Source organism: Triturus cristatus, chromosome 2_1, assembly GCF_964204655.1.
Source record: "Triturus cristatus chromosome 2_1, aTriCri1.1, whole genome shotgun sequence".
NCBI lineage: Eukaryota > Metazoa > Chordata > Amphibia > Caudata > Salamandridae > Triturus > Triturus cristatus.
In genome coordinates, this window is record NC_140581.1 from 412,087,731 (window position 1) to 412,114,452 (window position 26,722).

At 44.8% G+C, this 26,722-nt stretch overlaps 1 protein-coding gene across 1 annotated transcript in view; it reads right to left on the reverse strand.

The window, feature by feature from the left end:
* Positions 1-26,722, reverse strand: part of LOC146865382 (snake venom 5'-nucleotidase-like) — a 950,113-nt gene that overhangs the window by 820,725 nt on the left and 102,666 nt on the right. The window contains exon 2 of the mRNA XM_085640733.1: positions 11,444-11,595. Within this exon, the coding sequence (XP_085496859.1) occupies positions 11,444-11,595 (152 nt within the window). The remainder of the gene's footprint in view (positions 1-11,443; positions 11,596-26,722) is intronic.

Here is a 26,722-nt window from a genome sequence, read left to right on the forward strand (position 1 = left end):
TGAGCCATACAAAGCCGGTGGCCTTTCATATTTAGGAATGGAATATCCGGCCTGTTCATGGCGGATCTGACAGAGGACATGTTGACGGTGGACGCATATGTATTTGCGTCTTCATAACTGGAACTGGAGGGAACATACATGTACTTGTGATATGTACATAGAACTGTTGGGGTCCAAGATAGGGGACATAACTGACCAGAAAAATCCATATTTCCACATTCCCTCCTTGTCCCCTACTTGCCCTTCAAGAGATATCAATCTTCATTAATCCATTGATCTGTTCATATAGCATCATTTGTTCTTCTTTCTTCTTCCGTGACGAATGAAATCTTGGTGGTGGAATACACGATGTGGCACACAGACCACAGATCGCTGGTCCACATTGTAGACATAGACAGCAACTGAATAGTAGGAGAAGGCCAATACCTAGGAAGGATAAAACTCTCCATCCCCAGGCTGATATCACATTCCAAAACCAACTGGACCAAGTCCAAGTGCCTGGGTTCTGGTGTATCTGGCTTACAATCTTATGAAGGCGAGTGATGGCTTTATATACAGATGGCGAATTTTCTGGTATGAATACGCAGCAGCTTGATCCGATGACCCTACAAGCTCCGCCCCTATCAGCCAGGATGACGTCAAGGACAAGACGATTTTGAAGCACAACAATCCGTATAGCAGACTGCTCTTCTGTTAAATTGCCTAAGGCGGAAATAGTCTCATTCACTACTGCTTCAAGGGTTCTAGTTAATCTACGTATCAGCTTACTATTAGTAACTGTACCTATATAGGGAAAGATGCCTTTATTGAAATCTACATACTTGTCCCATGCCGTCTCAGTATAATCGACAATTGGGAGATCTCTCCGCTCTCTATTGTGTACTAAATGAATATTTCTATAATAATCAGGAGGAGCTAGGAAAACAGGTGGCAAAAGGAATGCAATGTAGCAGGTACCATCCCAATCTAGAGGTAAACGCATATATGCAGTCTGACCACATACAAAGTAGGAATGGCGAGAAGCTCTAAATGAAGATTTGCCTTGATCACTGAATTCTACTGTAGTGGTGCATTTACTATGGCCCATATGTATGGAACCAACTTTTCTTACACATAATTCACCCTTCGCTGGGAATACTGACATGGTGGGCAAGACTAGTTCAATTTCGGATACGACATTTAGAATCATGAGATTAGGTGTAAAATTACCTAATCCATATACTTCATTTTCTAGATCAGTTCCTGTTCTTTTGGGGCGACCCTCCTTGTCAGGGTAGCAGACCTTGAGTAAAACTAGGTTCAGGTTTCCCCATACCCAATGATCTTGGTAAACTGCTGTGTCTGAGTCTATGGAATTGATTAAACTAAACCATGCTCCACAGGAGCCATTGTGTGTAAATGGGTGTGGAAAGAATGGCAGGACTCCTTCATAATTCTGATAGGGAGGGAGCCGACCACACACCCAACAATTGGCAGCATTACTAGTCTGATGGGAATGATGTAACATACTAATGAAAGTGTTATTGCGCAGCGCAAGTCTATAAGACAATTCATGTGGAGGTAAGTCACTAAAAGAATGTTCAGCAGCAACATTATAAACATGTCTAGAAATAGGGTAATATATGTGCAACAACATACTTGTAACAATTATTAAAAGACTCAATAAAAACAAAATTAATAATGTCATTATGCAGTGGCTACGCAGTGATTTACAATACGCCTGTCGTTTCAACATTTTCCGGGTATTTTCTCTACTCAGGTCCAAGGGATACATGTCAGAGACAATTCAACCGCTTCACCTTGGAGAGGACTTAAACAATCAAATTGCTCGACTTGTTGGGCCTAAGCTTTAGTTTGTAAAGTTCAGTTTCAGTTTTTTCAACCAAAGGAAGTTTGGAATCAGTCTGTGAGGGAGTGCAGGGCACAATGTCTATATCCGAGGATAGTCCATGAAATTTCTTGATATGACTTGAATGAATCCAGCCCTTGCGGCCCTCGATCTTCACGGCTGTCCTTGTGGTGAGCAGAACCAACTTGGGTGCTTTCCACCTGGGCTCCAGCTGAGTCTTTCGGTCGAAATTCCTCACAAAGACGAGATCCCCCGGAACTACGTCATGGGGTTTCACCTCAGTGTTGTCAGGAAAGGCTGCAGCTACCTGTGAACGACAAGATTGTAGTGCAGACATCAAGGAAGCCAAGTAATCTGTCAGCATATTACAGTCAACATCAGTTATTTTTCGTGGTATAGGCGTCCCCCACATATTTGGTGGTCTACCGAAGATCACCTCATACGGGGATAGCCCTGTTCGTGAGTGTGCTACCATTCTCATGTAAAAGAGTGCAACGGGTAACGCTACTACACAGTCGACACCTTTTTCTCTGCATATTTTGGACATTCTGATTTTCAGTATCTGGTTATGTCTTTCTACGAGACCTGCTGCTTCGGGGTGTCGGACACAGTGGAATTTCCACTGATAACCTAACAGAAGTGAAACGTGTTTCATTAATTCGGATGAGAACGGCTGGCCGTTATCTGAGTGAACAACACGTGGTAAACCGTATCGTGGGAAGAATTCTCGAACCAACTGTTTGGCAGTAGTCGGGGCAGTGTAATCTGAAACCGGGTACGCCTCTGTCCAACGGGACAGAGCGCAGACAACTACGAGAACATATTTGAATCCTCGACATCGTTCCATCTGGATATAGTCCATCTGGAGTACTTCAAAAGGATTATTAGGAGGATGAAATCCACCCTGTTCTACGGGAACGCTTTTTCCTGGGTTAAACTGACAACAGATCATACAGGTACGGACTTTTTGTTTGGCTGCTGCTCGTAAATGTTTATTAAACCAAATGTGTTGAATGCTGTCTAGCATAGCTTTTTCTCCTAGATGTGCTGGACTATGTATTGTGTTAATTATAACTTGGACCATTGAATCAGGAAGGAACCATACAGACTTTTCCTTCATCATCCATCCTTGGTCCGTTTGAATCCCTCCTAATTCAGTCCATTTCTTTATTTCGTCTGGTGTAGCATGTGTCTGTATGTCAATCACGTCAAGAGTAGGATCTTTAACTGTCATACAATGTGTCGGTGTCGGGACTATTGTCTTTGTCATGTCGGGGGTTTGACTTTGAGCAGTCTGTTTAGCTGTTCTGTCGGCTAGATCATTGCCTTGAGAAATGATATCAGTAACTTTCGTATGAGCCTTACATTTCATAATTGATATTGCAGTGGGTAGATGTATTGCATCTAATAAGGCATGAATGAGGGGTCCGTGCTGAATGTGGGCACCGTGGGAAGTTGAATAACCTCTCTCTCGCCACAGCACGCCGAAGTCATGTACAACTCCGAATGCATAACGTGAATCAGTGTATATGTTGACTTTTTTATTCGTGGCTTGAATACAGGCTTGTGTCAGAGCGATGAGCTCTGCGGCTTGAGCTGACAAAGTATTTATACGATTAGTTTCAATGACTTCAGTATCTGTTGTGACTGCGTAAGCGGCCACTAATTCTCCTATACTTGTTCTCATACATGAACCATCTACATACAACGTCAGGTCTGGCTCGGACAATGGAACATCGGTCAAGTCTTGTCTGGGTTTTGTCGTTACAGTAATAACTTCAATACAGTCATGGGCTAGTGGGTCTGTTCCGGTTACTGGCAAAAGTGTGGCAGGATTCAATGTGTTACAGCGTCTGATTTCTATATGTGGCTGAAACAATGTAAGTTCGTATCCTGTAAGTCGCGCTATAGTCAAGTGTTGTGTTTGCGTTCTATTCACAAGGACTTCTACTGTGTGTGGTACTTGAACTGTCAATGGATGTCCTAACACTATGGCATCGCTTTGTCTGATTGCTAAAGCTGTCGCTGCTACTGATTTCAGGCATGCAGGCAAAGCCTGAGCTACGGGATCTAATGTACTAGAAAAATAAGCACATGGTTTGTGTGCTCCTGCTTGTTCCTGTGTGAGTACTGACAAGGCAGTACCTTCGCGTTCTGTAACAAAGAGTGTAAACTGTTTTCTGTAACATGGTGTTGCTAAAACAGGTGCTTGGCATAAAGCTTTCTTTAGGCTTTCAAAAGCTTGTGTATGTTCCTGAGTCCAAGGGAGAACAGTCGATGTGGCTGCCTCCTGGGTTGTCAACTGGATGAGTGGTTTTGCTAGAAATGCATATTGTGGGATCCACTGTCTACAGTATGAAGTGAGGCCTATGAAAGCTCGTACCTCCTTTTGTGTCTTGGGTATTGGCATGTTAGCTATTAACTGAATGCGGTCGGGTGTAAGCTGCCTTCCCTCCTTGGACAGCGAGTGTCCAAGATAAACAACTCGCTGGACACAGAATTGCAGCTTAGAAGGGGACACTTTGTGCCCCTTTTCGGCTAGAAATTGTAAAACTGTCAGTGATGCTTTCTCACATTCCGGTTCGCTTCTCGCGGTGATCAGCAGGTCATCGACATATTGGAGCAGAGTAGTGTTAACTGGCATGTGGATACTATCTAGTTCTCGTTTCAGTGCTTGGCTATAGATGCTGGGGCTTTCTGTAAATCCTTGAGGTGCGCGTGAGAATTTAAAGCTACGTCCATTTAAACTAAATCCGAACAAATATTGGCTCTCCGGATCTATTGGGACGCTGAAAAAGGCATTCTTGAGATCAATTACAGTAAAGAATGTTGCTTCGGAATCAATAGCTGTCAGTAATGACGAGATATCTGGGACCACAGGGAATTGTGGCACAATGCATTTGTTTAACTCGCGCAGATCAATAACCAATCGATAGACTGGCGGGGCCTTTGGATCTGTTCGTTTAAGAATCGGAATTATCGGTGAATTACATACATTGGAGTCTGTTTCCACAACTACTCCTTGGGCAATGAGCTCGTCAATGATTTGTAGTAAAGCCACTACAGCATCTGGTGGTAACTTGTATTGTCGCATTCGTGGTAGCACCACTCCCGCCTTTAATGTGACTCGATATGGTGTAATATTCATGCATCCAACATCAGTAGGGCCTTGTGCCCATAGACGTGTAGGTAAAATCTGCAGTCGGGGATCCATGTCTCTAGACACATAGTGACCTTTAAAATCACGCAAAAACAACCTTACACCTTCCGGAGAACAACATATTATGGCTCCTAGAGCTTTCAAGGTTTTAATTCCTAACAGATTTTCTGGACATGATTTAGTAAGCAATAAATCTGTAGTTCGGGTCAGAGGTCCTATCGTAAGTGGCAGAGGTTGTGACACTTCATTAACAATAGGTTTTCCTGAAAAACCAAGGGAAATATTCTGAGAGCCTGAGAGGGGTGCCCCTGGAACTTCACTACGTTTTATAGTTGTTCGACTTGCCCCTGTATCGAGTAGAAATTTTCTATCTTGGCCTAATAATTCACTATGTACATAAGGTCCTTCTTGGTCTACTGGGATTTCAATAAGGGGTAAGTCAACTTCCCTCTCTAGGCTTGTTCATGCGTAACGCTGATACTCAGGATATTCATACTGTGCGGTCTGATACATTTGTCGTGTTGTTGTCTGTGTGGCAGCAACAGGCAACGGTGGTGCAGCTGGCACAAACTGTATTGGCTGTTGTGCGGCTGGCATGGCCTGGGCATGCTGCATAGCTCCTTGTTCATTCTGATCTTGTCTGAGTGGCCGTGATCTTTCTTGTGTTTTACCTATGGCGATATTATGTTTTAAAACTGGACAATCGTGTACGTAATGGCCTGGCTTTTTACAATAATTGCATGTCCCTTTTACAGGTCCTGCTGAATCGGAATGTGTCATACCCTTTTTATGTCCTTCAGCTGGAACAGTCTGGGAAACTAGCATTTTCATTTTCGTGTCTTTCATGCGTCTGTGTTCATGTTCTTGTTCTTCTCTAATTCTATTGTGATGGTACTGTAGCATTTGTAACATTTGTGATGGAGTGTTACCTTGCCAGGTACTTTCGAATTTTAATACTCTATTCTTTACTGGGGGCAGGGCATTTTCCACTAACTTTGTTACAAACAGATGCGGGTATGATTCGCTACTTGCTTTTATGCCACTATTTATACCAAAACATTTTTCAAATCGGGCATAGTAATCACTAGTGTCTTCATCTTGTTTCTGCTTACAGGCTGAAATCGTTCCCCAATCTTCCTTTTTCGTAGTTAATAGACGTGGCAGTACCTGTACTAATAAACCTGGTAATGCTTTAGTTTTATCCCCAAGTCCTGCTCCTGCAGTTCGGGCCTTTTCTTCCGCTTCTAACACTGACCATTCTATCTTTTGGTCACCTACCTCCCACTCTTTTTCCTTGAGTTTTTCATAAATGCCAGCAGGCATCAATACCTTTAATATTGTCATAATGTCGGGATAGGTATACTCTCCCATGAGTAACATGTCTTTAATTTCTCGGTGGAAACCCGCTGGATCTTTGTCATGACTGGGTACCACTTTCTTCATTTGTAACAATTCTATTTTTGATATGGGCGTATATACAAATACGCGCCTAAACTCGTTGTCCTCGCCTCTTATTGGGTGCACCTCTCGTAAAGGATTCTGTCTATCCATGTGATACGTGGTTCTTTCCTTGACGGGCAATGAAACATGCTCTGAACATACAAAAAGAATATACTGCTTTCTTGATTCTAGAATTTCTTTAATTAATTTAGTACCTGGACCTCTCCATTTATTCATAAGCAATTCAGTCAGTATGTCAGGTAAGGGACCAGGGTCCGAATGCTGACTCCGATATAGTATAATGAGTTGTTGAATCATATAAATCCCAGCTAACCTCTGTTCATCTGGGGTGAGATTCAAAAATGTGCGTACTACTGTATCATCACTATATTTTCCGGGACTGTCCACCCAATGGACAGCTGCCCTGGCTAAATCTTGTTCGTCCATAGAATCGAGAAAATGATAACCCCTTCGTTCTCGGAGTAGTTTGTCGGCGGTTTGGAACGAATGCTCGTTAGACCTTATATTAATTATAGGTATTTGAAAATTCCTGTTATTATCTGGACATATCGGATGTATTGAGTCAGTATGACATCTAGTCTGATTCCTATTACAAGATCTTCCTCTACCTACATAGGCTATGGTGTCCGACTGTCCTGCGGGCAGTCCTGACCCTTCTTCCTCGCTTTGTTCGAACTCGTCTGCCTCTAATCTCTCTTTGTGTAGGCGTTCTATTTCTTTACGGATCTTTCGGCACATGGCTATTATACAATTTTGCTTGTCATGTCTCCCTTCTGATATGTTCTGACTCCATCTGGTAAGAATTTGCATTGCTTCCGGGTCTACCCCCGGTCGGTCTACATTTCTGATCACACAGTTTATGAGGAAACGTAACAGTTCCCCCTGTATCTCTACTTTCTGGTACTCCATAGCTCTGTTAATACATTCTGGATCTCGTCCTGTTCGGACAAAATGATATATTTCGTCTAGATGCGCAGTCATTCCTGGTAACTTCGCTAAATACACTGCGGCTCGTCTGATACGCAATGAGGCCAGGGTCATTTCGTCCTCTATACCGGGCACCGGGTCATATCTACAATCTACGAGAAGCTCTTTAAGTGCACGGGCACTTACGAATTTGGGTGTACGTGAATGCGCTGACTCTTGAAAAGTAAGTTTATTTATTCTGGGTGGCGTAGAAAAGATATTGGTAGCACCTCCCGTGGCCCCATCTGGGGCGTCGGGTGTGAAAGGATTCGTCGAACGTGACACAGCAACTATAGGTGTGGACACAGCTATAGAAGTAGCTGTAGGAACAGATACAGAAACAGATGTGCTTGCCGGAACTTGTGACTCGATTTGTTGCTGTAGGGATACGGGCACTGGATCTTGGCGTTGAACCTCCCTGGTATGCGGCCTATGTGGGGCAGAATTAGCATACTCGGGAGCTGCGTCATCTAAATATGAGGAAAGAAAAACATCTTCTGCGGTTCTAGGATGCCCCTTAGGATGTACCTTGATTGGGAATAATGGGGGTGGCAAGTCTTTCGGTATCTCTGGAGTAGCCTTAGGTAATCCTTCGGCCAGAAGGGGATACATACCATTCACAAGGGCATTTCTTTGTCTGTCTACTTGTTCTGATTTCACTCGGCTACCTTCCTCAATTAATAGATTCTCTCGAACTTTATTTGAACTTTCTTTATTCTTTTCTTCCTGTCTACGTGCTTTTTCTGTGCGTCTATGAGATTCTTTACGCCATAACTCAACGGCGTCCTTCTGTGACTGTCTGACTTTCCTTTTCCATAACTCTTCCTCGACTTTCATGATGCACTCTGCATCCCAGGTCCCCGCTGTGGGCCACCTCTGACTTTCTGGTAATCCCTTGGTATAGTCTACCCATAAATCAAGAAATAATATAGCGTCTAAGCCATGTTTGTGATACATAAAGTGCCCTGGAGTGTCCCTAGGAGGAATAGGAACGGCTTCTTCGAGAACCCCTTTTCTAGTAGTGATCTGTCTTAATTTCGAGAAGAGCGGCATATTGAGAACTGACCTTATACTTGATTTTGACCAACTGACCTGATACTTGAATTTGGACAGACTTAATACAATAAACACGATAATGAACAGTCATTCATACCACACTATACAGGACGTTTTAAACACATTAAACATTTAACATTAAGCCTTTAACTGAAACAACAATGATGATCGTCTGCATAACTAATCACCAAGCTTAATTCTTGACAATAACTGGATACTTCGGAATACTTGATATACTGCTAAACAGTACAGATACACTGCTAAAACAGTGCAGACCGGATTTGTGTACCCAAACCCGTCTTGACCGGCACAACCTATGTGCACGTCAGAAATGCCTCCCCAGCAATGGTACTCACCGGGTAGCTTCGGAAACGGAAGGCCTCAGTAACTTGAACTTGAACCGGACTGGACTCGACTCGACTCGTCGGACACTGGGCTTGACTTCGGACTGGTGGGTCTCTGTGTACCTCGGATCTTGCTCTCTCAGCTAGGCTCTGGTCGGGATACTTCGCACTTCTCACCGCCTCGTCTGGGTGTTGATCGCAGTCTCAGTCGCCCCCGCTTGACCGGAGGGAGATACAGGAAATCCTGCTGGTACGCGTTATTGTCCGTCCAGCTGTGGCAGGAGACCGGGCCTGCAACTCACCGCCGGCGCGTGAGATGAGAAAGTGTCCCTATTCGGGCGCCATCATGTGGTAAATAAAATTCCTTTACCGGGACTGAATTTGATACAGAAACATTATAAAATAGCTCAGTAAAATGAGAGGCAGAATCCGTGGTATTAGAGGTTCGGAATGGGCTTTATTCCAATAATCGATTATAATCGGATGCTTCAAGTTCCATCACCCCGGAGGTTCAGGAAGTGAAGTACATACTTTATTGACAAGAAGTAACTTTTATAGTGCATACATTACAATGAAGCGAATGCAGTAGGCGTAACAATAGATAAGGAAAATGACAATTTGTCTGCGTAACCAGAAATGGGTGTAATAAAGAGTAAAAAGGAACATAATTGGTTGTGATGTCATGTATAGGTGGATCTATAAGATAATACTTGGCATAGATGCGCGCGCAGCAGTATGACGTGTAATTGACGTGTAACTAGGGGGTGAAGGGGACTTGACATTTAGCTCTACATGTGGAGACAAGAAGTCTGGGGGGTCAAGTCAACCTAATCCCAAATCATATCTAACATCCTATGTTTAAAGAACTATGTTATCCATAAAAGAAGGACTCTCGGACAGAATCTATTCTATACTGACTGTGCGTGCATGTACAAGCGTCTAAGTGTCTACACTGAATGCGAGGGGGTAGGAATATTCCATGGTAACAGGGCTATGAATTACTTGCATAAGGGTAGAGAAGCCGGGCCTTTTGCTCGGTGACTGGAAGAATGTTTACTTAAGCTACTAGGCAGGAATGCATCGGCTGAGGGGGAAGCAGATAATTCGAAGGTGAAATACAGTTCTTGGCAGAGAATAGGCTGATGTCAGGCTTCGTGAGCCGCGCAGAGAATGAGACAAAGTTCATGGTCACAGATGCAGGCTCAGACTGGAGCTTTCAGAGGCAGAAGGCAAAAGGAGTTTTGATGACAGAATCAGGGCCTACTTGCCTGGACTGTAAAATGGCATAAGTGAGCCTTACAAAGCCGGTGGCCTTTCATATTTAGGAATGGAATATCCGGCCTGTTCATGGCGGATCTGACAGAGGACATGTTGACGGTGGACGAATATGTATTTGCGTCTTCATAACTGGAACTGGAGGGAACATACATGTACTTGTGATATGTACATAGAACTGTTGGGGTCCAAGATAGGGGACATAACTGACCAGAAAAATCCATATTTCCACAAGAGGAGGCAGCAGCAGGGTGAGGGGAGAGAGGAGGGGGCCTGCGCCTGTTTCCCTTGCGGAAACAAGCAGGAACCATCTGCAAGGGAATCGCCAAACATGCATGCGTTGCCATTGAAAGCAATGCAACGCGTGCACGTTTTTGGGGAGAAAAGTGGATCGATTACAAGAGGTCCACCCTATGTAGCACATGCGCACTGCGTAGGCGAGACTTAATAAACTGATTTTTCTAGTTAACCTTACACAGCAGCTCGTTTTTGCTTCCTTGCCTGACTGTTTGCCCACATATTTTTTACTTTAACAAGGACCATAATGTACACAGCCCATTTCTCATCATTGGAGATTGTATGTCAATTGTCTTCTAGTTTTGTCCACAGATAAACAATAGAACCAAATGCAATCTTTCATCAGCCTATCTTGTGCCTACATTTACTCATAATTGTCATCTCTAGGGTGGACTACTGAAATCCAAGTCATGTCAGATTTCCATGTAAGATCATGGGAAGCTCCAATAGGTACAGAAATATGTGACTTTCTTCATAGTCAGTCTGAAACCGTCATACCTAGAGTGTTCCACTGGTGTAGATAAATACAAAATACTATGCTTTACACAGACTCTGCATGCTCATCCTCGGTTTGCTTAGCGAGTTTGGTGATTTCATGCCACCAGACTAGAGACATACGGTCTGCAACTCCCACTCCCTCCCCCAATCCTCCCAAAGTTACTGTGCAAGCCACTGCGATAAAACAGTTTGGTGGGTGGGGGTATCAATACATTCTCAATGTTCATCGCTCTGGTACTGCCTTTGTTTTCCACCCTTCCTAGATAGCAAAATCGGTTAGTAAAACAAAGGACTGAAACTGCAAATCTTAAGCCAAATGTATGGACCTACCCGGATCTTCTATCCACTTGGCTACCAGATGTGCTACATATTCAGTTTGTTAGTGCCCACTAAAACACATCCCCATACTGCTGCCTCAGCTCGAAAAAGCCACTATAAGTGGCAGTGTGAGAACTCTATAAACATGGGTAATATTTAGTAGACAACAAATTCAACTTGCCTTGTAACTAATTTCAATTGTGATAAATATGTACTTACCAAACACTGCAAAATGTACTCCAATTGAGTTGAGGATGGAAATCATGTGTCTACCTTTCGTTATCGTACTTACAACCGATGGATTTAAACAATCCCCGCTGAAGATAATGAGTGGATTCTGAGAACTGAATTTTTTCACAGCTGTTGCAAACCTATCATGAATGAAATAATTAGTTTGCCATTACAGAAAATAAATTCAGTTACAGATAAACAAAAAGGTTTTGACATAAATGCAAGCTCTCATAAATAAGTGTCATGTCTTGTATGTTATAAACAAATTACCAGATTTTTGAGCTGTGTTGAGGACTACAGTTTTTCCACTGATCATTTAAAATTGATTACAGTATAGCCAAAATAAAATACAATTAAGTACCGAGCAGCAGATTTTAAGAAAAAATCTCACAAATTAAGTATAAATTGGTATTTCGACTTTCCTATTGTACTTTTTTTGTTTGTATATTTATTGAAAGGTATATATATCTTTTTCCCATCAAAAACGTCCAAAACGAAGGGGATCCTGCTGGTGCTAGCGGCGAGGCTGGACTCGGCCTCGAAATCGATTTAGCATCAAATCCAAAATATGAGGCAGCGCTCTCTTGGGGGTTTATTTTAGAGCAGATGATATAAAAGAAAGCATTATGACACTGCAATATAAAGGGAGATCTCCCTCCTTTCCAAATATAGAACATGAGAAAAGAAGCGTGGTCAGTAGGTTAGAAAAGGAGAGGAAACAAAACTAGAGACCAGCATCAATTAAAATTGTCTATGGTCATGTCTTTTTTTAACAAAGGCTCAAAAAAAGGCCTTATAACCAGAAGCAGAGTCCTGTCCTTGTTTGGGTGGGTGGAGCAAGGAAGGGGTAGGAAGGGCGGGGAGGGGGGGGTGAGGGATAAAAGGAGCGTGTGACATAGCAAGTTATAACAAAGTATCATAAAACAAGATAAAACAAGTGAAATATAATACAATAACATAAGGAGTGCCAAAGGTTCCTGCGGGGTCTGAGTCACCCTGGGTCAGGAAGCACAGTACCTTTCAGTTCAGGTCAGGTTGCTGCACGGATCATAAAACACATTCTAGATTCGGATAACCCAAAGGAAAAAAATAAAATTTTAAAATATTGCCTGTAACATTGCAAGTATGAGCAAAAAATGGCAATACTAATAACAGTAGCAATAACATTCCTCTCGTTACTTGTCACAGAAGAAGGAGTCGTGAATGTAACTTAGAGAGGCAATTATCCTAACAATCCCAACAAATCAAGCACGGAGGGGTGAAGATGATAGGGGTTATGAACAATGAGTGTGTGGTTCTTTTGTGTCTTATGGTCTTTGCCGGTGCTACAAACACAGATGATGGCTGTATTTGCTTCCCTAATGGTCTAGGAGGACGGGGTTCAAACCATCTGGGAAGGGTTCCCATATTCGTGTAAATATCTCTGCACTGTCTTGTAGACTGTAAATAAGCCTTCCAAATGTTGCTGTTCTACACATTTCAATCAACCACTCATCATGGGTAGGTGCTTTAAGGCACTCTGTAGTGTTACAATTGCATTTTTCTGAATTGGTTAGTGAGGTAGCTATCAACTGTCTCATGTGACTTGTCAGGGTCGGGAGGTCTGCTGTGTCACAATGTAGGACTACACGACAAGGTGATGGGTGAGTGAAGTGTCGCTTCGGGTGGTCTGCACGGAGGACAGGTATTGCCTCAGGCTTGGACAGTGGTAGAGTATATTTGGTATGTCACATCCCTCTTGTGCACACCTCCAGCAGTTGGTATGGTGTGGCGTAGTGTGTTGTCGTAGTCCTGCTGTCTGGAGTTTTTGTGGTGTTTAGTACCAGTTTGAGTATTTTGACGAGAGTACATTTCCTCCTGGCCTCTTTAACCGCCTGGTCCAGATTTCATTACAAGATCGGAGGCTACATTATGCACATCACTTTTAATGCGTCTCCAAGCAGCCGCATACATCATAAAGCATATGTGTTCCAGAATAGAACACTCAAAGCAAGTAAAAGGCATGAGCCCATAATAAACAGCCTCTTTTGAATGCGGCAACGAGCAGATAAGTTCACTTTCCATATCTCTAGCCTTTTACCTGCTTACTTTATTTTAATTAGTCATAGTTTATTTCAATTAGTCATATGATGTTCTTTCTTTTCAGGTAACCTTGTATATTGTGTATACTTTAAAAATGTAAAATAATGTGTGTTTTTACCATATTACTGTCTCGCTGCCTCTTTCCCTTCCGAGACGCTTGCGCTCCTCTCTCTCATTGCCCCGATCCCTCCGCTCTCCAATTTACGGAGACCGGCGCTTCTCTATACATTCTGTCCCGTCGCGCCCCTGCCGCCTAAACTTTGCCCGCGTACGTCATTGCTTATTCTGAATTAGAGGAAGATACCCTGGCAACGCCCATGTTACGAATTCGCGTTGCCAGGGATCTTTCCTCAACCCACACTGTCACAATTAACTCTCCAGCTGATCGACGCGCGAGCAAGCTTTCAGTTGCTCGCGTTTACAGATCAGCTGGGGATTCTCATCGCGCTACTGCTCTCTCTGCATTTATCCTTCCCATAAATTCATTTAAATAATTCTTAATCTTCAAAGGGTACCATTCTTTATCTAAACTTAGTTCATACATCAAAAAAAATAATAATAATAAGGGGAGATATAATTAATTTGAGACATCTCATTTGATTACATTCCCAAAAAAAAAAAGGGGGGGAGTTCTATTTAATTTAAGGTATTTCTCTTTAATGTAAATTTCATTAAAACATTTTTTTAAAAAGGAGAGCTATAATATCCTGGTTATTTATTCACATCAATTTTTATTTAATTTTAATATCAAATAAAATTTCAAGGCGCATAGGCATAATGTCTGACATAGACTCAGATGAGGCCAGCGCACCTATCCCTAATATGGATAACCAAACATTTAAGAGCATCATCCACAACGAAATGAGATCTTGCATGCTGGAGACTCTGTCCAAAGTCATGCCTCACAAGAGGTCACTCCCTATTGTGGTGGACGTTACCAGCGACACGCAAAATAACTCATTTAATGATCTCACCGAAACAAGGGGGAAAAGAAGTAAAAAGAATAAAAACATTGATTATATGACCCCCAAGAGCACTTCAGGTGTCCTTGGCGGCACGACTTATAAAGGTGTCCTTAGCGGCACACAATTTGTGGGTGTCCCTAGCGGCACAAACTATCCTAGTGCTCAAAGTAATTTATTAAGAGATGATGATGACTCTTTATAGGATGATGCCTCAGACTTTTTCGATGAATAAGTCTTGGACTTAGACAATGATGATCAAGAATTTTACGATCAACCATTAGACGATGAACTCCCCTCTACCTCTAAAGATGTAATCTTAGATACCTCAGGAGAGGAGATGTTCTCTCCCCTTAATATCAAACACCCTCGTAGCTCTGAATGGTACCCTCAAGAGCATGTGAGTAAATTTATTAAGAAGTGGTTAAGAAACTCTTTGGAGAGAGAAACCCGTAACTTATTGAGAGCTGAATGCTCTAGGCCCTGTATCGATGATAAAGTATGTCAGACCCCTAATCTTCATCCCGAGCTAATTAAATACCTCTTCAAACTTGGAAGGGATCCAAGAAAAGGCATGGAGAGATCCCTTAAAGGTTGCCAGGATCGCGTCTTAGACATCCTAGGCCCCCTAGCAAGGATCATCGACTCTGCAGAAGAGAGCCACATCAACGGCACACCTCTGGACACCGAAGCAATCAGAGGTTGGTCACAAAGAGCCTTAATCCTTCTAGGCAACACAAACGCTAGCCTAAACTCTGAAAGGAGAAGGGTGGTCCTCACCAAAATTAGTCCGAAATTAGGCAACCTGGCTGATAAAGAACCCTCAGCCAATCCTAGAGGCCTACTTTTCGGAGAGGATCTTATCAAGACCCTTGGCAAATACGTTATGACCTTTACAGCTTTGGATAAGGCTCACCAAAACATGAAAAGGGTATTCAACAATAACCTTTTTGGCAGGGCCGGATTACGGGGCCTACCTTGCGGCCGCTTCAACCGCAGGCCATACCCAAGAAACAGGATTTGGGAGAGGCTACCATCCCTCTAATCCCCCTCAATTTTACCCTCAAAGAGGAAGAGGTCCACGCTCCAGAGGCTTCAGAGGAAGAGGTATCTCCAGCGACATTAATTCACAAAGTGAGTACAATCTTTCTTTCTCCCCCACCCTCCCTTTCCCAGAAAGTCGGTGGCAAATTGATCACTCAAGATCCTTGGGTTCTGAATACTATAAAAGGTTTTACAATAGATTTCATTCACACTCCGATTCAATCTTCGTTCCCCATCTGAGGATGAGGCTATGGAAAACCCGGAGGATGAGGCTATGGAAAACCCCTAACCGCCAGGAAAGATGCTTGTAATTATTTTTGAACTGTAAGACTCTAATCTGATGGGAATTGCTGTCGCCTGCTACTGTGTCCTTTTATGTATGACAGTCGAAATGGTTTAATAAAAAGAAATATAAAATAAAAAAATGTAAAAAAATCTTCGTTCCCCAGAAACATCCCTCTCAACCTAAATCAAGTGAAAATAATAGAAGAAGAGATACTCTCCATGCTTTAGACAGGTGCGATTAAAGAAGTTCCTTTGGAAACGCTAACCTTCTTAAGTACTCTCTTCCTAGTAAAGAAAAAGGACAAAGGCTGGAGACCGGTCATAAATTTATGAGAGCTCAACAAATATCTCGTCTACAGACATTTCAAGATGGAAGGCATCCATCTTCTCAGAGACTTATTACTGGAAGGGGACTGGCTAGTCCAATTAGATTTAAAAGACGCCTACTTCACCATCCCTATGGCCAAACATCACCAACCCTTTCTCCAGTTTATGTGGAAGAATCACCTCTTCCAGTTCCAAGCCCTCCCCTTCGGCCTCTCCTCAGCACCATGGTGTTTCACCAAGGTGATGAGATCGATCGTTTCTTCCCTAAGAGAAAAGGGAATTCGTCTAATCATTTACCTAGACGACATCCTCATCCTTTCACAGGACCATTCTCAACAACTTCGGGACTTGAAGTCTGTAATAGATCTTCTAGAGAACCTTGGCTTCATTATAAACAAAGAAAAATCGATATCATCTCCCTCAAGATCCCTGGAATTCCTGGGCTTTACTATAGATACTACCAAGTGCCTTCTCTTACTCCCACCAAACAAAATTTCAAAAATCAGGAAGGAGATAAGACATGTCCTGAAACAAGACAAATTATCCTTAAGAGAACTCGCCAGACTTCTAGGTCTCCTTTCTTCCTCCATTCAAGCCATCTTTCCAGGCCCTCTGAACTATCGAGCTCTCCAAAGAGTAAAAGGGAGAGCTCTAAGATCTGGTCTTTGCTACGGGGATCTCATTTCTCTAGACCAGGAAGCCATATTGGAACTGACATGGTGGCTAGACAACCTGGATGCCTGGAATGGCAGGGCAATCTTTGGCTCTACACCAGAATTTATTCTAGAATCCGACGCGAGCCTTCATGGCTGGGGAGCCTGTCTCCTAAACCAAAACACTGGCGGAGTTTGGTCTCGAGAGGAATCCTCTCACCATATAAACTATCTGGAACTCACCGCCGGCCTCTATGCCCACATGAGTTTCAAACATTCTCTTCAGGGCACATCTGTGATTTTAAAGATGGACAACATGTCCGCTGTTGCTTATATAAACCGACTCGGAGGAACGAAATCTGCGGATCTTTCGAATTTAGCCAAAAAACTCTGGATGTTCTGCCTGGAACACAAGATCGCACTGAAAGCAGAATATCTTCCAGGAGAAACCAATCTTTCAGCAGATTGGAACTCGAGATTCCTCTTAGACCGAAGCGATTGGAAATTAAACGTTTCAGTTTTCAATTCCATCAACAAATTTTGGGGTCCCCTAGATTTAGATCTCTTTACGAGCAGACTAACCTTCCAACTAGACAATTATTTCAGCTGGATGCCCGACCCGGGTGCTCTAGCAGTCAACGCCTTCCTTCAATGCTGGAAGGGGACCAACGCATACGCTTTTCCCCCCTTCTCAATGATCCAGAGAGTCCTTCAGAAAGTGAGACAACAACATTGCTCAATAGTTCTAGTAACTCCCTTCTGGCCATCTCAAGCATGGTTCCCCACGGCCTTGGAACTAGCTTACGACCTCCCCTTCCTAATTCCTTCACTACCAGACCTCCTTACATACACAGACGGTCTAACTCACCCACTGGTTCAAGCAGGGACTTTGACCCTTCTTGCATGGAGAGTGTCAGGAGATCCAACCTACTCTCACAACTTTTGTCATCTGCTGCAACTCTCCTCAGTGAATCCTGGGCCCCCGGCACACATTACAGATATAACAGCATTTGGAAATCATGGTCACGTCGGTGCTTGGAATGGAACTTGGATCCCGTGGAAGCACCTATCACTGACATAGTTAACTTCCTCGTCGAACAATTCGATCGAGGTCTCAGCTATAGATCGATCAATTGTTACAGATCCACTATTTCCGCAGGTCATTCTCTGATCAATGGTAAGACGATTAGTAAAAAGCCAATTATTTGTAGAGTCCTCAAAAGTATTAGACTCAGGAGACCTCCCAAACCCAGATACCAATCTCTCTGGGACGTTAATCTAATTCTTGATCTTTTTTCAAGCTGGCCCGATAATATTCACCTCAATAGAAAAAACCTCTCTATCAAACTGGCCACTCTACTTTGCCTAATTTCTTGTCGCATGGTCTCCAAAGTTAAAGCTCTGGAGATCTCTTCTAGGTCCTATAACATGTTCAGAGTCAAATTCGAACTTTTTAAAAGAACCAAGACTATGTCCGATTCTATTTTCTATCCTCGCTTCGATTCTTGCAAAAAACTTTGTGTAGTTGACTGTATGAAAGAATATGACTACAGAATGAATCCTCTTCGTCCTCCTGGTGTTAACCAACTTCTCATTTCTTTTGTTAAACCGCACAAAGCTATATCCTCTTCTTCTATCTCTAGATGGGTTAAAATTGTAATGAATTTAGCTGGCATCGATCTCAACCTGTTCCAAGCTCATTCGATCAGAGGTGCTATGGCCAGCAAATCTTTCTGGTCTGGTGGTAAGTTGGATGATATTCTTAAAGCTGCCGACTGGTCTAATGCTAGTACCTTTTCTCAGCATTACTGCAAACCTATTACTCACATGTCTGATGTAGTTTTACATGGCTACCAACATGCATAATGTAGCCTTCGATCTTGTAATGAAATTGTGATTCTCCTATTAACATGACAAGAGAATCTGGATTTTATTAAAGACTCAGAGGCTAACAGTATCCCACCCACCCTTTCCCCTAGGACCTTAATATTACTCACTGTTTACTTAATGTTATCCTTGTATTATATTACTAAATTTGTTTATTAGAACATTTTTACAGCTTAATTTTCAATTGTAATTTTGTCTTTATACCTAACTCACATTTCTTCCTTCCCTTCAGGAATGCCTTTTTATCCAAGCAATATTTTACTCTTTATTTAGTTTTTTGGAAATTTTACATTCTTATCTTTACCTTTCTTTCATATAATCTCTCATGAACTGATCCAGACATCCATCGCTCCCTCTGTTCTTCACATTCTTCGTTTGGTTTTGACTTAATGGACTGTTTGATCGACTTTTTCAACAACTTATTCAACGTTAGAAGACCTTTCCTGTTTTACTCCACATTCAAAAGAGGCTGTTTATTATGGGCTCATGCCTTTTACTTGCTTTGAGTGTTCTATTCTGGAACACATATGCTTTATGATGTATGCGGCTGCTTGGAGACGCATTAAAAGTGATATGCATAATGTTAGCCTCCGAGTCTTTAATGAAAACCAGATTCTCTCGTCATGTTAATAGGAGAATCGCAATTCCCAATCACTTTGACCCAATTATCCTCTGTGTATTCTATTTGGTCAGTCCCTGTCATTTAGCGTGTAGTTGTGCCAAGAGAGGCTGTGAATGGAGGTAATGTGCTACGAGACTGTAGAACCCAGAGACCACTCTCTTAAACTTACCGCCCTGCCTGGTACAAACCCTAACTATGAGATATGGATGTGTGGGCATCACATGTTTGAGTCTCTTGGCCATATCAGCATTTTTTTTAGTGCATCTTTTATATAGCGCAAACTCGACCCGAAGGTATTAGAGCGCTGTAGATGAGCACCGTATTTACATTACATATTCAGGCACGGGGAGATTAAGTGATTTGCCCAGAATCACAGGATGTGGACACGACCTCGAGGCTCGAACCCTGGCTTCCTGCACCAAAGTCGGCAGTTTGAGCCGACGGACCACATCCTCTCAGGAGGCAGTCGTGCGGGTCCTTACCTGGTTTAGGTAGGACTATTAAAATTGCCCTATTTGAGAAGGAGGCTTGGCTGCCCGTTTTCCCTGCCTCTTTATAGGCGTTGTAAAGGGAGTCCACTGCTTCTGGTTTCACCCACCAGTAGAACTCACCCAGAAAAACATTTTTCCTGGGTGCTTTATTGTACAGTAGGTTGGAAATTGCTTGGGCTAATTTCTCCTTTGTTATTTCCCCCCTGTGAGGAAAGTCCTTCCTTTGTCACTGAGGAAAGGAAGAATGTTCTTTGGATTTGCTGTTTCCAACTTTGGAGCTATACCATGCTTTATAGTAATCTGCAAATGCAGTGGGGATTTCCTGTGGCTTTGGAAATGGCTATCCTGCAGAGTGATAGATGGCAAAGATGGCTGTCATCGCCTCTCTATCAGGGTTGCCTTTTTCCCTGTTCATAATGGCGAGCTTTACATCTGTATAGCATATATTAAGCTTTCTTGATCCACAGGGTACTGAGCTCCAATATGGCCTTTCCTAGCCAACGTATGGAGTTCTTTGCTGGGTTGGCAAGGAGGTTTGTGTCAAGGATTTAAATTTTTTTATTAAGGGCCTCTACTGATTAACCCTGCATCCATTTATCAGCGCCGAGTTTCTCACAGTTCGTCCCCTATTGTGGCTTTTTCAGCCACCAACAATATTTGCTGGTATCTGACTGAGTCTTTATTGTTTTTCAGATAGGTGGTTATGTGCTACTTCAATTGTGCTCTATGTGTACCTTTATGTTGGGATATGTTGAGGCGCCGTGATTTCCTATGGAATCGTGTCAGGCATCAGTCAATTGTTAAGCTAATGGGGAAGTAGTCTGACATTGCAATCTCTAGTCTATGACTGTCAAGGACCCGTGGTGTGACAGTGTGTGCAATGAGGAAATAACCTCCTTGTTTGAGGGGTGTAGGAGATGCCATATGTTGGTCAGGCCATGGTCTTCCCTTATTTCACTTAGTGTGGCTCTGTCTCTACCATGGCTGTGTCCATTTGGCCACTCCAGTTCAGGATTACATCTGGGGTAAGGTTGCTCTCCTCCCCCCCCCCTCCCCCTTCGCCCCCCAGATAATTAGTGAGGTTCCCATTTATGTCAGTACTTTATTTAGATGGAGGATTAAAGGTTATTTTCTCACTGTGGGGTGAAGACAGAGCCCATCCAAACGACAATGCCCCAATCCTCCATCATCATCTACCTAGCAGTGTGGAATGTTTAATTCCAGTAATTTCAGTATCAGGATGATTACTCCATATTTCCTTGATGTTGAGTGTGCCACTAAGTCATTCGGTGCCTGAAAGGGTGAGGCTCCTACAGCTGAAGAGCATTTGGCCCACCCAGTTTCGTTTGAGCTTTGAGGCTTCTGTTCAGGACAGGTGTGTTTCCTGTAGGAGGGCAATGTTTGCCTGTTTGGAAGCTAAGTAGGAGAGAACTTTCTTCCTTTTAATACAGTTGGTTTAACTATTTACATTGAGAGGAAGTATCTGTAATGGTCATTCTTCCATGGTGGCAGTAGGGTAATTTGGGGTTCAGAGGAGGGAGCTAATGTGTGGGGGGGTAACCTGTACTTAGTATAGTATAGGTCTACCACTAGACCGGGCCGGCCATCATTGCTGTAATGTGTGTTTTTATAGGTAAACGCCAAGTGTGTAGGGGATTTGTGGGTAACTGATCGATGCATGTCTTTCGTAAGTGGGTCTAAAACTCCAGACCTGTGCCGGAATCCACGAGGTAAAAGATGGCCATTGCTAGATTAAGAGATGAGTGCATACAGGGAACATGGCTTGGACAGCCAAGATGGCAGATGCGACTCAGTAGTGCTCCGCAATCCAGCACGACTATCGGCATTCATCAGAGCCATACAACAGTTTGTTGGCGCAAAGGCATTAGTGGTCCTTTTTGGCCCCCCTCGAAGACAAGCCACATGAAGAATGGGGGTGATCAACACAGCGACCTGGCGCCTGCTGAGAGTGGTGACTGTGTTCAGCATGGCACTGGCATAGGAGGCCGATGCGTGGTGTGGGGCACCTGGGCACCAGGGGCACATCACTGTAGATGGACCTCTCAGCAATGAACCGCCTTTGTGGAGGGATTCGACCAGCAGCGGACCCCATGGGTCGCAACTCCTGCTGGGAGCTTGGCGGCCTGATGGAAGAGGTGGGGTGTGAATCGAAAGGGCGGTGTGACCCATCGGAGTCGGCCCAAGAACGACAATCCCTTACGGACGAAGAGGCTTCCCCCGGTGCCCCCATTTCTGTAGACTCGTGGAGAGTTGGCAGTGCTGGCCCGAGGTCTGGCCAATTAGGAGCCCCTGCTGCAACTTACCGGGTGAGCTGTGACCACCGGGGCTGAAGTTCTGAGTCCTGGGCAGCTGCTGTTCCACCACGTGGGGAGGCAGCGGGCTGATGACTTGGGAGAGAAGTTGAGAGAGGCGTGTAGAAGCAGCTGCAACCTCCGTTTGGACACAGAGGAGACATCATGACAAGGTGAGAGGTGGTGCGGGCAGGCCAGGAGAACAGGCCGCACAAATATAGTAATCCCCCCTTGCTGCCTGATCCTCCTAGCACGCATTCGGGCCAAATTAACAGCGGGAGCCCCCGCTGAACTTTACATTATTTTCTCCCACCTGGCAGCAACTTTACTTTGGAACTTCTTGGCCGGCAGGGGGGGGCCTGGGGAGAACCACTGCCTGCCACACCCCTCCTCTGAGTGGTACACTGGCGCCAAAAAATCGAGATATGCACGAGACGGTGCTGTTGGGGCGATGCTAGTCTTGTCGTGAGGCCCTGTGGGCCTAGTTAACAGCGAGAGGCCCGCTGGACTTTATCTTGGTTTTTCCCACTTGGGAGCAACTTTACCTTGGACCTGGCTGGCCATGAGGAGACCTGAGGAGAAGCCTCACTTGCCACATGCTTCCTCTGAGTGGTGCACCGGTGCCGTAATCGAGGCACACGCCCTCCTTCCCCAAGACAGCACTCCAGTGCGAGGCTAACACAGTTGTGAGGCCCTGGATGAGGTTTTATCAGTGGTGGGCTCCTGCTGGTCCCTCCTGCACAGATGGACTGTCTGAAGAGGGCTACCCTTAAGGGCCATAAGTTATTAGAGCAGCTGCAATGTTGAGCAGGCCCAGGGTGGCACCTCTGGGTCCCTTGCCCCAGTCAAACAGACATGGGGGCACCCTGGATTGAAACTGTCGGGGCGCTGCAGGGGGTGTCCGCTGTCTCTTTTGCTCACTCTCCGCCCCTTCTCCCACTGGAACCTATTGCTTGGACCCGACTATCAACAGCATGATGGGGAGCCAGCGTTCAACATCCGGCGCCTGGCCTCCGGCTGCGGCAGGCCCCCATGTTGACAGAACTAATCCCCTGACTGAGGAGTGTGGATTGACCCTCACCACTTCAGAGGAACTGGATAGGGTCCTGGTGGCCATTGAACACTTCCGCATTACAATGGAGACCCGCTTCGGGTCACTTTCAACCGTCTTCGCACTCCTCTGGGACGATCAATGCAAGCTGGCTGCCAGAGTCATGGATGGGGAGAAGACCCTTGCAGTCCTGCAATTGTTCACTAAGGAAAACAGCTCCAACATTAATGACCTGCAGGTCCAAGCTGCGCAGTTGGAGAAATAGGCAGAGGATTTGGAGGGTAGTTCCCGGAGAACCAACATTTGCCTTGTGGGTCTCCCAGATGATGTCGAAGAATCGGACCCCCTTGCCTACTAGGACTTCTGGTTTTGCTCATTAACCCTGGCTTTTGAGCTCACTACCCTCTACTTCTTGGAGCGGGCGTGTCGTCTACCAGCACGTCTGCCACTCTCGAGTTCCTCGCCTGATGTTGTCAAAGCTGCTCCACTTCAGGGACGGTGGCGAAATACTCCCGAGCAGTCAGATCAGCTGGACCTCTTCGAGAGGAGGACAAGGTTGTTATGTTGTTTCCAGATTATGCATGTGCCGTCCAATGCCACTGCTTCTCTTTCCTGGAAGTCAAGCGCCATCTCCAACAATAAGGAGTGCAATAGTCACTGCTATTCCCTGCCCATCCCAAAATAATTTGACAGGACCACTGTGTTCTTCACTGTCCTTAAGGAAGCATTGTATTGGGCGGAGCAGCAAGGGGGCAGACTTGTGGTGGGTCTGGCTGAGCACTCAGAGGGTCTGTGAGTCCGACAGAGAGGAGGTCGGAGGAAGACAAAAAGACTGGTTCAGAGCGTGACGGAGCCGCCATCCCGTATCTCGCCCACCAGTTCCCCCAATCTGGAACAGATCGGAAGACTATCCAGGCGGCAACAAATTTGAGCCCCCACCCAACGAACTCTGACGATGACAGCAGCCCACACCTGATCTCCTCTGAGGAGGAATCTCTCCACTCCGACGATTCCCATGGTGACTCACAACCACTGCAACTCCCCAGACAGTGGAAACCCTAATCTAGGCTCTTCACCAGAGTACCCCATCAAGAGCGAAAGTCGGCTGTTACACTGCTGTTAGAAGTCCATCTCTATGGCTTATAACCTTATATTTGACTTTGATGGGTTCTTGGTTGCTCTACGAGCCCAGACATTGTTTCTTATCTTCATTCAACCCCCCACTGTACTCTAAAGTACACAGAAGAACTGCAGTTTGGACAAATCACCATTTGCGATGGGCTCTCAGTTTTGGAGTTCTAGCCCTATCCAGTTACAGAAGTGTTTCCCTGCATATTTCTGCCCACCCACATTACCTGCCCCAGGCACACACCGCTTCAGATAAGCCATGACCCCAACCACTGACATTAGATACCTTACCCTCAACATTTGCAGCATGTACACTGCTAGAAAGCACTATGCTATTTACTCTTCTACCAAGAGATAGAAGGCGACAGTCAATCTCCTGTAAGGAGATTAACTGAGAGGGAACTCGACCACCTGCGCAGGTGGGGGCGTATATTCTGCACCACAACTTACTCAGCTTGGAGGGCACTGGTGTGGATCCGTGTAGGAAGCGGACTCTGTATATACTATACTAAGTAAGGGATAGTGTGCTCAGAGTCCAGGGAGTCCCCAGAGGAATAGCAGAGGCTAAATTAGGTAAGTATTAACAGCTCTCTTTGTGGTAGTGTGAGCGAGCAGTTAGGCTTATCCAGAGGGGGCGTTAAGCGTTTATTGTATTCACTCAATCAAGACTGATGGCACGCACTCAGAGACCGAATCCCGGCCACTTAGGTAAGTATAAAAAAGGTATACTTATCTTTTATTTTTAGATCAAAGCAGGTCTTGGCAAGGGTAAGTGAAATATACTCTCAAATTCAAGACTTTACAAGGAAATGCAGTTGTGGTTGAATCTACAACCGTTCAAAAACATTTTAAATTACAAAGTAATTACCATTGGTTACTTTTAGATTACTCAGGGTGGTATGCCAACATACTACACTGGGGATCTCACAATACAAGGTAGGTAAGACTTTTCTTGATTTAAAGCACAGTTACTTTGTTTTTATGGCAAAAGGTCAACTCAACAGGGGCAGCCGAGTGCAGGGTGCCAAGGAGATGTCGGGGCCCCTATGGATTCGAATGGAGACCTTTGGTTCGGTGAAGAGGCTGCTGGCTTGGCAGGGAGACTTCCTGAAGGCGACCACCAGCTGGAGAGGTAAGATGGGTTCTTGGGGGTTGCCTGGACATTGTCGGTTGGGCCACCCAAGGTTGTGGGGCGTCGGATCCCGGGGTTTCTTTTGGCATGAGGTTTTCTTACCAACTCCGGTCGCGGTCTGGGAGGCCCTTCAGGTTGAGGCTGCAGACATCATCTTGAAGCTTGAGGGAGGTCGGGGATCACCAGATCCCAAGTTAGGATCGCTGGGGAGACCTCCTTGTGGGGTTGGACCATTAGAACTTGGGACGCGGACATCGTGTGCAGAATCGCAGAGCTGCCTGGATCCGGATTCTGTGGTTAAGTCCTTAATCCGGTCCTCACGGGAGACAGATTCTGTTAGATGAGTGCAGGGCAGGTCCTTTAGGCTCTGGCGGCCTGCTGGCTGTTGTACTCGCCGGGGGTTCTCGCTGTAGGCAGGTTAAAATCCGGACAGGTTGGTAGGGCTGGGGCCAAAGCAATAAGTGACCTCTTCTTAGGTCAGCATAGCTCTTTGGTCCTTCTTTCTTCCTCGAATAGGAGGAGGCAAGGTTAAGGTTCCCTCTAAATACTGAATTGAGGGGCATCAAAAAGGGGTTTGCAGGTTGGGACCAATGGGTTCCTTCCTTGGAGAGGGTACACCCACTATTATGCCATCCTCCAGTAGGAGAGAGGCATGAGCCTCTTCCTAATTGGCTGGGTCCCCTAATTTCCAAGATGGAGAGGACTGAGATGAGTGCATTACCTCGGCACCCCCACCTGATGGGTGGAGTTGGCAAAGTTGGGCACACCTCTCCTCCTAGCTTGGTTCTCCCGCCGATTCTCCCGCCCAAAATCGGGGGTCAGAACCAGTGGAAGCCAATTGCTGGGGGCAGCAAAAGGCAGGGACAGCTTTCAAAGGTGGCAGGCCTTTGAAGCTATCCCCTCTTGTGGACCCAGCACATCCTGGGGGATGAGGCATGACCCTTCTGGCCAAGATGGGCTTTGTTTCTGGACCCAGAGAGCGGAGGCTCTCTACCCAGCAGTCCAGAAACCTGTTAATGATAGCAAATGGCTGACAGCTATTAAGGAACCACACAAGGGCCGTTATTTTCAGGGGGCATCTCTAAGATGACCTCTGTGTGCATTTTACATTAAATCCTTTATGTGCTGAGAAGTTTGCTACCAAACTTCCCGGGTTTTAGTAAAGCCATTATGGATCTGGGGAGTTTGTAATGGCCAACTCCCAGACCATATACACTTTATGGCTTTACTACACTTACAATGTCTAAGAATGGACCCAGACACCTGGGGGTTAGTGCACCCTGCTAGGGGG